General features: G+C 36.5%; 1 protein-coding gene across 4 annotated transcripts in view; it reads right to left on the bottom strand.

Moving 5' to 3' along the window:
* The window catches only part of ASXL2 (ASXL transcriptional regulator 2), a 161,525-nt gene that overhangs the window by 12,185 nt on the left and 136,464 nt on the right, over positions 1–12,876 (bottom strand). For all 4 annotated transcript variants that reach the window (XM_005600159.4, XM_070235772.1, XM_005600161.4 and 1 more), the window contains 4 exons: positions 12,036–12,199; positions 9,010–9,106; positions 4,702–4,807; positions 2,102–2,816 (listed from right to left, as the gene is read on the bottom strand). In XM_005600159.4, the coding sequence (XP_005600216.3) occupies positions 2,102–2,816; positions 4,702–4,807; positions 9,010–9,106; positions 12,036–12,199 (1,082 nt within the window). The remainder of the gene's footprint in view (positions 1–2,101; positions 2,817–4,701; positions 4,808–9,009; positions 9,107–12,035; positions 12,200–12,876) is intronic.

The following is a 12,876-nucleotide window of genomic DNA, read 5'->3' as shown; positions in this document are numbered from 1 at the left end:
AAACTATAAGAAAGCAAAAGCACAGTTGTTTAGAGGAATTGTACATAGGGACAGTCTCACATTAGAATAATCTTGAGAGTAACAACACATCTAGACAATAAACGATATCTATCATAATGACTAAAAATCATTAATTATATGTTGACTAAATAAGGACAATCATTAAAAGTGGCTAAAATAAAAAGTTTTAATACTTAAAAATAATGTTTCAGTTATTTATGTAAATAGCTCTACTACCTGTTTATGTGGAATAAATAAGATGTTCTAGTTTTTCTAAGCACAAAACACTCAAAGCTGTTTAGGCACTGATGACAACTGAACAATTTAACTTACTGAGAAGTCCTACCCTGGGATAGCAAAGGAATCGACTCTTTTCTTTTTAAATGTATACTGAATGGAAAATATATAATGTGTGTGAGAATTTTCCATCTCTCTCTGCACATATTATATGTTATATTATATATATATAACATATATAATTTCCATATACATATACATGTGTAACACTGTAATAAAATTCAAATTTTGTTTTTCTACTTACATTTTGTTGGAAAGGCTTTGTTTGGTTATAAATTATGCTAGGCTTTGTCTGAGAGTGGGATTTGAAAGAGAGTCTAAGGTGAGAGAGGTACGAAAGCAGCTTCCGGTAGAAAGTCTTTTGGAGGGGATGAGGAAGGAGAAGAAAAGTAAAAGGAAAAAAATTAAATAATACTAATTTGGTCACAGTGGATTTAAGTTTTCAGTGTACAGCCTGCCTCGTTGGATCAGCAGGAAGCAGACTGAATATGATGTAATTCAGTCTCTTTACAGATAAGGAAAGAGAAATGATAGGTCTGACTCGGTGTCATTTATAAAAAGTAATCTAAACTGTAACTCAGCTTTCAGGTTTGGAGGTAGGTTCTGATAAACATTCTTTAAAGAAAAGTTTCTAATACTTTTATAAAAATAGTAAATGTGATTATCATAAAAATCAGAATCTACGCCAAAGCATGAATGTGTATGTTAATGGTAGAAAAGTATAAAAAAATAAGAAAAACAAGAGAGATCCTTAAGTGCTGAAACTACAAATCTTAAAATAAAAAAGTAATGAAGAACATCATACTATTAGTAATAAGAAGCAAAATGAACGAGAGAGAAGTCACACAGTGCATGAAATGGGCCAAGTACTAGTAACTGAGTGTTTCCAAGCATATTCCTAACAGAACTAACTGCTTCATCTAAGTTAAATAAAAAAGGGAAAAAAAGTATTTCTATTTGGTTTATTTTTCTATTTATATTCTAATGTGAATAAATGATACCCAGTGCCTAGGCTCATAGTAGACACAATAGTATTAATAAATACTATTTATTAAATGAATGAGTAGACTGCAAATTGATATTAAGCACAAACCCAAATATTAATAAACCTTTAGATCAGAAGAAAAAATGCGTTTAGGTTTAAAAGGGCTCACTACTGGTTGGATGCAGTCTTTCTATACTAAGATAGAGATACTGCTATGGGAATTTGAAAGATTTGATATGCAGCAATATAAGGCTGAAATGGAAGGTAATGACATATCCTAAGCAGTAGAGCAGAGTAAGGCTATTCCATCTTGCATCGGTTACTCAATGTCCCTTGAGTAAACAGTAGTGACTCATGGCTGTCACACACATTTTCTTTAAACGGATGGAACTAAAGGTAGTTCTAGATCCACAGAAAATCAGATCAGTTACGGCAGTAGGAAAAGGGCCAAAGGTATGCTTAAATATCATGGCTCTTGGTACAAAGACATGATCTCTTGATCACATCAAAGGCGTCCTCGTGTTTATTATCATACTTATTTTGTCATGAGACAGAATTTTTCATAACTGTCTTGGGATACAAAAGTAGCCAGCAGGGGGTGGGTGGAGGTGGTTTACATTAGCTATCCAGGTATCTTACTTATTACAACACTAATAAAGATATGCAGGAATGCAGTTCTAAATGCCTGTTTATTAATATCAAATATAAATAATTGCTTCTGCATTCAGAAACACCACAAATTACTTGAAATTTAGCAGGTATGACCAAAAACTTTGTGCTCCGAGCATGTCTCTTTTTCAATTCTTCCCATTCTCTTACCTTGAGAGGTGGTACTTTTCGCACCGGGATCCTGTCCACTCTATTGAGAAAGGGCTGTGGCGAGACCTGAAATGGCTGCTGGTGGTGGCGATTCTCTGTGACACGTGGCCGCTTCTCCCAGCTCATAGGGGACTCTTCTTGGGTGAGAGAAGCTTTCCTCTTGAGGCTTTCTGGGCTGTGGTCAACCAGAGCCGACGGAAGCTCTTTCATAGTGGCCTCCTGTGGACTTGCTTCTACTATGGGCTTCATTATTGGTTTTTCCACCTCAGGACTCTTGGATTTGCTCGGAGATGTAACTAAAGCTTCCTGGCTTTCATTTTTGTTATAATTAGAGGCTGTAGTGAGATGATTCTCCTTCTCAGACTCCTGTTCAGCAGAGGCAACTGGCTTCTGCTCCAAATGATCCTCGTCCTTTGGGCACTTGATGGAAAGAACACTGCTAAGCTCATTTGCATTGCTAGCTGAGGAAAGTAGGGGCTCTGTGGATTTGGAGCTTGGCTGCACCTTATCTTGGCTTTCGTGCTCCTCTTTTCTGACTGGTGATGGCATTGGTACTTCTTCTTTAGACTCTAACTGGGGAATTACTGGGACTACACTGACAGGAGAGGCCTCTGAAGGAAGCATGGATTTTGGTTGCTCAGCTGGGGTTTTCTTTACTTTGGAATCACTGGGTGAACCCGTTAATTTCTTTGAATCCTCAAGGCTCAGGCCAGAACTAAAAGGTAGAAGAAAGAAATGTTCTAGTTGAGAAATGACCCGTGTCACTGAATGCACTATGAGATAATGGTATATGGCAATGCCTAGAAGAACCTCTGACACATAGTAAGTATTATTCGCATATTCTCTTCACGATTATTATTAGTGAAGGTTCTGGAGTCAGAGTACCTGGATTCAAATGTGGGCTCTGATACTGACTATCTCTGTGATCTTAAGTAAGTCTTCAGTACCTCAGTTTCTTCAATTGCACACTAAGGTTAATCACTTCATAGTGCTGCTATGATGATTAAGTTAATGTATGTAAAGTACTTACAACAGTACTTAGCACATAATAAGAGCTCAATAATATTAATTATTATGATTACTTCTGCTTATAAAGGGCCTACATTGTCTAGAGGCATGCATCACAGACTACCCACAAGGGAAGGCCAAGACTCATGTACCCTGCGATGGTGAGTCTGGACTGTGATCAACTCTGTTCTGCAGTAGCTGTAGAAAGGCTGGCCCAAGAAATCTAAGAAACCCTGAGGAGACAGTAGGAGAGCTGGCTGTCAATGTTATCCAGAGGTTGCGAATTATAACTCTTGGTTTTTAGAAAATCTGTTTAAATTTCACTTGGTATAGCTCTAAAATTCTGAGATCGAGTGTCTATGAGCTATGCTGGGAGCTACCCTTCAGGCCAATTGGGACTTCCACAGCATGGGCTGGCTCAGAGCGAGGCTACTCTGTAGGGTCACTAGAGACTCCTCCTAATGTTTCGGAATACTGTTTAACAGGCAAAAACAATGTAGCTCTCTTTGGTGACTTCAAATAATCAGTACTGCACCTCTGAGATGGAATGGCTAAGGATAAAACAGGATAGTAATCAAAGAGTCCTGCTATAAAAGCAGGTGAAAAGTAACAGCTGAAAAGACAGACCCAAGAACTGCTGTAATGCTCTATCTGCCTAACAATGAGGGAATGAACAATATTCATGGAATAATAGCTACCCATAATAATGGTCTAAATGTATACACCATCATTTCCATAGAAGAGCTCAAAATTTATACCAAGAATGTAGAAAAATCTGTATGAGACTCAATCTCATTAGGAATCACCTCCTAAACGACCCTGAAGGCGATCAATGAATACTACTTGGAGATAAGAAAAAAGAGCCACCACTTCTCAAGCTGTAGTTACTGAGTCTCCTTCAGGGTTGGTAGTAGGTATGCAGAAGGAAGGAAGGGAGACTAACAAACAAGTAACACTCTGGGTGTTCCATCCTATTTCAAACAATATAGCTCCACTGTCATCTATTTAAATGTCCCCAGTAAGATTTCATTTGGATTTTTTGTTAGGAAAAAAACTGATTTAGACTATGGCTCCTTGAAAACAAGGTTTGTACACAGATCCAGCTATGCATATCTATCTCCTAGAGTGCCTTCTACAGAAGAGAAGCTGTTTGATTACATGTTGGATACAAAGGTCTGTATTACAGGATTCCTTAATGATTCTGGATAAGTTATATTGTGGGATAATTAACTATTATACAAAATATACAGAACTTCAGTATTCTTATATCTTATAAAGTTACTGGAAGAAAAGTCAATCTATTCAAAGAAAAGGACTCTAATTCAAGATAAAATCTCTTTTCTTTTTCTTTTTTTTTTTAAAGAAACCACTCCACCCACAATGGTAATGTGTTAAGAGTCAAGGATTATAAGTAATCCAATTCTGTGCACCTGAGATTCATAAAAAGAAAAGATTTTCTTGGTAAAGAAGAATTGGTGAAAAAACAGAAGGAAACTGAGGACTAGATTTTCTGGAAAGGTAGTAAGATGAAGCACCACATGACAGATACGTAGGAATTAACATTTGGTTTACAGAACCTGTCTTGATATTACCTCTGACCATAGTAGCTTTCAAAGAATTGTTCTTTCCATGGCTCTACTTTTTTCTCCTTCTCAATCTCTTGTCGAATTCTCACCTGCATCTCAGGTGTAAACTCACCTGTAATGTACCAAAAAAAAAAAAAAGATATTCAACAGAAATATGCTGTTTGTAACTTTTAACTATTTGTAAATCATGGAAGATTCATGCGAGAGTCAGAATACTACGATATGAAAGTAGCAGAAATTTCCCCAAATTCCTCACTGCAAAGAAGTATCTAAATGCCATTAAGCAAAATAAAAATACTTTTACACCACTCCATGTAGTTTTCAGTACTCAGCTGAGGTCAACTGGGCCTTTTCTCTGGGTATTCCTCATACCACTTCCTCCTGCCTGCTCCAAACATCTTATTTCCTACAGATTTCTTTTATCACCAACCTTGAATTTGTGATTTCTCTTCCAACAGAAAAACAGTCATGTGCTTTCAATAAATAATGCCACTGGGCATGTTATTAAAGTTCTGTTTCTCCAAGGAAACTTGTTATTGTAGGCCTTTTAACTCTAACTGCATAATGAACAGCTATGGCCCTGCTTAAAGACAGTTGAAGTTCCAGTAAAAAGGTAGGGAGTTATTTTGGAGTTGTCAGTTTTCTAATGGTTCCAGAAATTGTACCAGTCTAGTGCCCTAGCAACAAGACACTCAACACGCAAAAGACCCAGCTGCTCTGATTATGCCACTTATTTGCATATACTATCAACTACCTCAATCTTTCTCACTCCATCAGCAGAGAAGACTGAATGTGCTTGGTAGGCGATTTTCAAACTTGTGGCTCAGAAAGGCTGTTCCCTTTTATAGTACCCAGGACCTTAGGGAATAAGAGGTGGAAATGACAGACCTGAAGTCTAAGACTTCCTGGGGCTAAGAAGAGGGAAAAGTGTTAGAGGACAGTGGGTATTATAGTTCTGGGCATACGAGTAGGAGAACAGGAATTTGGTTGTCAGAATCCGACCCAGAACTTCTGCTCTTTTGTTGATAGAATTAGGAATAAAAAGTACTGAATTCTGTTCACATGTGTACAGTGTTTAAAGATTTTGCTGCTGATAAAATATCACATGACTATAAGTATAGCAGTGACTGCTCATATGCCAAAAAAAGTAACACTAATAATAATCAAGGTATCATTGTTGATAATATCTACTTAAAAAAACTGGGGGGGGGGGGGGGGGTGGAGCCATAAATCCTTTATCAAATTATTGGTAAAGAAAAGTACTGATGAGTATATTTTAAACAGCTTATGTGATTTCAGTTCTCTCAGGAAAAAAGGAGTCCCCGTTCAAGGAAATCTTTAAGAACGAGAAAGGACGAAAGTAATCAGCAAGAGATCTCTTCTACACAGAATTTGTTCTAAAAAGCAAAACAGGAGGGGAAAAGTCAACAATTACAGTGAACAATATAGATATTAATTAGCTGACCAATTAACTCTGTTAGTGATCTGACAAAAACTAAGCAATGAACAGCATTCCTAATGTTCTCCTTATAAATGTATTTATTTTAAAGCTTCTCATACTTGTTTTAAGCTATTCCTTGGCATAACTTGACATAACTTTACAAGTGTTAGTTTGTATTCCATGTGTACTGAAAAACAAGTGTAATATTTAAAATAAAAATAATAAAAAGAAGAATAAAGCTGGAGGTATCAGACTCCCTGTTTGCAAACTATACTACAAAGTTATAGAAATCAAAACAGTATGGTACTGGCATTTAAAAAGACACATAGATCAATGGAATCAAAGAGAGAGCCCAGAAATAAAACCCACACATATATGGTCAACTAATCTATGAGAAAAGAGGCAAGAATATACAATGGGGAAGAGACAGTATCTTCAATAAATCATACTGGGAAAACTGGATAGCCACATGCAAAAAAATGAAACTGGACCACAATCTTACACCATGTACAAAAATAAATTCAAAACAGATTAAAGACTTGAATGTCAGACCTGAAACCATAAAACTCCTCAAAGAAAACACAGGCAGTCAGCTCTGACGTCAGTCTTAGCAATATTTTTTTGGACTAGTTTCCTCAGGCAAGGGCAACAAATGAAAAATAAACAAATGGAATTACATCAAACTAAAAAACTTTTGCACAGCGAAGGAAACCATCAACAAAATGAAATGGCAACCTACTGAATGGAAAAAATATTTGCAAATCATACATCTGACAAGGGGTTAATGTCCAAAATAGATAAAGAAATTACACAACTTAATATCAAACAAACAACCCAATTAAAAAATGAGCAGAGGACTTGAAAAGACATATTATCAAAAAGACAAGAAATAACAAGTGTTGGAAAGGATGTGGGGCAAAGGGAACCCTCATACACTGTTGGTGGGAATGTAAATTGGTATAGCCACTATGGAAAAGAGTATGAAAGTTCCTCCCAAAATTAAAAATAGAACTACTAGATGATCCAGTACTTATCCAAAGAAAACGAAAACACTAATTTGAAGAGACGTATGCACCTATGTTCACTACAGCATTATTTATAATAGCCAAGATATGGAAGAAACCAAAGTGCCCATTGATCGATGAGTGGATACAGAAGATGTAGTGTGTGTGAGAGAGAGAGAGAGAGAGAGAGAGAGTGTGTGTGTGTGTAATGAAATATTACTCAGAAAAAAAGAATAAAATCTTGCCATTTGTGACAACATGGATGGACCTAGAGGGTATTACGCTAAGTGAAACAAGTCAGAGAAAGAGAAATACCATACGATTTCACTTATATGTGGAATCTAAAAGACAAAACAAATGAACAAACAAAACAAAACAGAAACGGACTCATAGATTAGGAAACAAACTGGTGGATACCAGAAGGGGAAGGGGTTGGAGGGGCAAGTGAAATAAGCGAAGGGGATTGAGAAGTACAAACTTCTAGTTATAAAATACTTGGGGATATAATGTACATAGGGAATATAATCAATAATATTGTAATAACTTTGTACGGTCACAGATGGTAACTAGGCATTGTGGTGATCATTTTGTAATGTATACCAATACAAACTGCTATGATGTACACCTGAAATTAATATATTGTCCATCAATTATACTTCAATTAAAAAAATGAAATAATAATATAGCCAGTGGTTTTAATAATGGCTGCACATTAGAATCACTTGCGGAAGCTTAAAAAACAAAACAAAACACTGAAGCTCAGGCACTACTCTAGATCAATTAAAAGAAAATCATTGAGAGTGGGGCCTGGACGCCAGTATTTTTAAAAACACCACAAGTGGGGCCAGCCCCGTGGCTGAGTGGTTAAGTTCGTGCACTCTGCTTCGGTGGCCCAGGGTTCGGATCCTGGGTGCGGACATGGCACCGCTCATTAGGCCATGTTGAGGTGGCGTCCCACATGACACAACTAGAAGGACCCACAAATAAAATATACAACTATGTACCAGGGGGATTTGGGGAGAAAAAAGCAGGGGAAAAAAAAAAAAAGATTGGCAACAGCTGTTAGCTCAGGTGCCAATCTTAAAAAAAAAACAAAAAAAAACACCACAAGTGATTATAATGAGCAGTCAGGGTTAAGAACTGCTAATAGTGACTGACATTATATGCTGCGCAAATGCAATCAATCAATCGCTTTTTTATACTTTCTAATTTACCCTCAGTAAATTTGTTAGCTCAGAATTAGAAACATGGCATACCTGGCAAAACAGTGACCATGGCCAGGAATTCTTGGTCACTATCTACCTTTACTCAAATTCTCTGTCACTGAACTATACACTTCAAAGGGATGAATTTTAGAGTATGTGAAACATGTCTCAACAAAGTTGTTTGTTAAAAAGTTCTTAGTGATTCTTTTTACTATTATTTTCATTGAGGGTGAGTAGTAATAAACAGGTTATCTTGCTGCTTATCAAACCATGATTCACAGCACCATAAAATAACTCTAATTCTACACTCTGCTTAGTAGGGAGCTTATTAAAATTCCAATTCCTAGGCGTTAAACTAGAATTAACTGAATCAGAATCTTTGGGAATAGGGCCTAAAAGTCTGTAATTTTTAGTTTTCCAGGTGACTTTAAATTTTTAAAGAACCACATTGCTGGGCTCCATCCAGAGCCCTGGTTACACAGGCTCCGGATAGTAGTCTACCAACATGTTTCACACAGGATAGCTAGTTCTACCCGATGGAAACATCCTATCCTTTGCTTTCCAAAACTGCTCAGACACTTTGAGGCACAGAAGTGTCAATACGCCCTCATGGTGGCTCCAAGTGCATACATATCCTAGGAGACACATAAAGTTGAACACTTACCTTCTGAGAGTCTTTCCTTCCAGCCTTGGGCTGCTGAAGTGAAGAACTCATTGTTAAGGGCTGAGCCATTTAACTTCATCAGACCATCTGGACCAATCTGGGTCAAAAAATAAGCCAACAAAAGCTTACCAAGAAAGCCAAACACAGCATGTGGAATTTGACTTTCCTTTCTTTTTTAGAAAAGAATGCATGTACATTTAATTTTATATAAACACGAATATATCATTCCATGCTGCTTATTATGGACACTTCTATTTTATAATATAATATCATTTTTTTCTAAAAAATGTCTTTTCTGTTTACCTCTCCTCCCTTCTTCCTCTCCTTTCAATTCCATTCCCCATTGATTAATTATACTCAAAGAATCATCTGCAAACAAATAAATACATATGTAAGAGTTTTTTTTCTGAGAGGTTTATTATTTGTTTTATAAAACGGTTACCAAGTTACATATACTGCTCTGAATCTTACTTTTTTCATGTAATACACTGTGGAAGTTTCTCCTAGTCAACCGGCATAGTTTTAGCTCCTTTAAACAACTGCAAATTATTTCATTGTATGAATGTACCTTAATTCACTTAGCAATTTCCTAATCATAAACATATTGTTTACAACGTTTTTCCAAAATCAACAAAGCTGCAATAAGCATTCTGGTAAAGATGAATATACTAGTACTTTTATTTTTATCGGATAGGCTCTGAGGGCAAAGAAATATTTGTGTGTGTATAACTAGATTTTGTTAATTACTTCCCAAAAAGGCTAACAATTCAAATTTCTACTAGAAATAAATAAGCAAACCCTTTTATCTCGTGAACAACAGATGTTAACACGCTATTTAGTTTTTGCCAATCTGATGGGTTTGAAATGGTAAAAATTTCCCTTATCCTGACTGTTAAGAGTTTTGTGCATCTTTTTGCATGTTTATTGACTAGATTTGCCATCTTGTGAAATGCCAATTCCTATCATTTGCTCATTCTTTTATGAGGTTGCTTATTTTTATTATCAATTTGTGAGAATCCTTTACATATTATTCATAGTAAAGCTGTCACATGTGTTAAGCATATTTCCCCCAATCTATACGTGTCTACTGACTTGATTTGTGATGTCTTGCCAAAAGGTTTTAAGATCCTTCTTTATATTAGAGATTTTGCATTTCCTATCTTGGTTTAAAACCCTAAAATCTTACTTAAGGACATAAGACACAAGATACGAATAAGGATAGACTGCACATACTTTAGGCTTTGCAGGCCATATGGCCTCTGTTACAACTACTTAATTCTGCCATTGTAGTACAAAAGTAGCTATAGATAAAATGTAAACAAATGGGAGTGGCTGTATGCCAATAAAACTTTATTTATAAACACAGGCAGTGGGGGGCCAGCCCAGTGGCACAGCAGTGAAGTGCACATGTTCCGCTTCAGTGGCCTGGGGTTCACCAGTTCAGATCCCGGGTGCGGACATGGCACCGAATGGCAAGCCATGCTGTGGTAGGCATCCCACATATAAAGTAGAGGAAGATGGGCATGGATGTTAGCTCATGGCCAGTCTTCCTCAGTGAAAAGAGGAGTGCTGGCCACAGATGTTAGCTCAGGGCTAATCTTCCTCAAAAAAAAATAAATAAATAAAAACTAAAAAAAAAAAAACAAAACCAGGCAGGGCTGAAATTGGCCTGAGGGCTATAGTCTGCTGACTGCTGATTCGTATTCTAGAGTTTGGCAGAGGGGTAACAGCCTTCCCTATGAGAACAGGTCATCCAACCTCTGCTTGAATATGCCAGTGATGAGCAAGTTACCCCATCACAAGTCAATCCATTCCACAGCTTAACAGCTCCCACTGTTAAAAAAAAAAAAAAGTTATTTTTTCCAAATCTGCTTTCTGGAAAAACAAATAAGTTTACCTCTTTCGTATGAGAGACCTTCAAATATATCTGAAGAGGGTGTTTTAACCCACACCCTTCCCTTATTCTTTTCTTTAGTCTAAAGCTTACTTACTTACCTACCATTAACCTCTTACTATAAACTAGGGAATATATCTCTTCTCTTACTGTAAACTAGGGAAAACACCCCTCTCTCAACTTGTCTTAATAATGATTAGAAAAAGGAAGTGGCTATCAGATTGCTTAGAATATACTAAGTATTTGGAAATAATAATGAACAAAAAATCTCAAAACTGAATAAAACTTAGAAAATCAAAATGGTCCTATCTTCTTTTGCAGAGGAGGAAACAGAAGATCACGAGGGGGGGATGTCTTGTCAGTCACTCTTTCCTTGATGAAAGCCCAAGTCTCAGACCTTTACCTTACTCCTGACCAAGCTAAGTCTCTCTGGTCCCTTCCTGGACTCTTCCCAAACCTTTGGTATTTCTTCTAGCTACCTTCCCCCAACCCAAGGAAGATTTACCCTAAGTTAACATCTGTTCCAATCGTCATTTTGTATGTGGGTCACCACCACAACATGGCCACTGATGAGTGGTGTAGGTCTGCGCCTGGGAACCGAACCTGGGCTGCTGAAGCAGAGCACACGAACTTAACCACTAGGCCGTGAGGCTGGCCCCCTAGCTACCATTTTGTAAAACAGTGTAACTTATATTGGGTTTTTAAAGTTCTTTATTACAAAAGCAACAAATGTTTTAGAAAAACTTAATGAAAGAATGAAAATAATTAATATTCTTAATCCTTTCAAAAAATTCCATTCAAAACCCCCTGTTCAATGTCTTAAACGACATAACTCTTCCTCCTGAACTGTATTCTATGGATGCCTACAACCTAATATGATAGCTATGCAAATTTTATTCATGATCTTAACACTCGGATAAGAGAGTTTTTTTCCTTGATAAGCCATACAGGGACAACCTATTAAGAAAACTTATATAAAAATATTCTTACTTCTTGTTTTGTATCTTTGATACCACTTCTTTATAGATACACATAAAAAAAACTATTTAAAAAGTCTTAAGGAGTTCTAAAGGAGATGAGTGAAGGAAGCCTCTGAAGGGTTATAAAACTGCTCATGCTTGAAATAACGCACCTGTCGATCCACCTCTGGAAGTAGTAAAAGCAATCGCTGTTGGCAATCTCCAGGAAGGACTGAAAAGGTGTGTTTGTTGATCAGTGCTCGTAGATTTGTATTAACCAGAATGGAGTCTGGTGTCTCAACATCAATTTCAGCACATTTAGTTCTTTTCATTTGCCCTACAAAAATACGGAAAAGAATCATTTGGGCCTCCATCACATTCCTGTTTCTATCTAAACTAGAGCTTGCTCTGCAGTGCAAAAAACCCACAGTTGTAAGTACTTTAAATATCACACTGTGAAGAAGTTAACACTTAAGGTTCTTGGAAATTTCTTCTGAGATTAACAAAGCAAGTTTTGTTTATTCATAAAGGATAAATGAATATAATTTGTCTTCTCTGAAAAAACAGACCAAGGTCTGTAAGGGTGAACCTTTTGCCATACTAAAAGTACACTGTACGTTTGAAACTTATTGTTGAAATTGAAATTATTTCCCAAATGGAATTGAGGAAGTTTGTGATAAGTGACACACAGAATGACTAAGAAACAGAAAAATTCAAATCTATATAAATCATACTGAGGCCCTTCTTCCCTTCCCGTGAGAATTTTTTTTCATCAATTTTAATTTGCATTATCTAAAAATATTATGAATGAATAGCTTAGCAGCTTCAGGAAATCTGCAATCAGAAGGTAGTCTTTCAAAAGACTGACAGATCTGAGTACACAAAGGTTTAAAGTGTAAAGGCAAAAAAAAATTATAAACAAAAGACTAACTTGGAAAAAATATTTGCAAGCCATGACAAAAGGTTACTATTCTTCATATTAAAAGTGCACTTATAAAACAATATGAAAAAGAC

Source organism: Equus caballus, chromosome 15 (assembly GCF_041296265.1).
Source record: "Equus caballus isolate H_3958 breed thoroughbred chromosome 15, TB-T2T, whole genome shotgun sequence".
NCBI classification, from domain to species: Eukaryota; Metazoa; Chordata; class Mammalia; order Perissodactyla; family Equidae; genus Equus; species Equus caballus.
The sequence above is the reverse complement of the archived record's forward strand: the minus strand, read 5'-3'. Positions and strand labels throughout refer to the sequence as shown.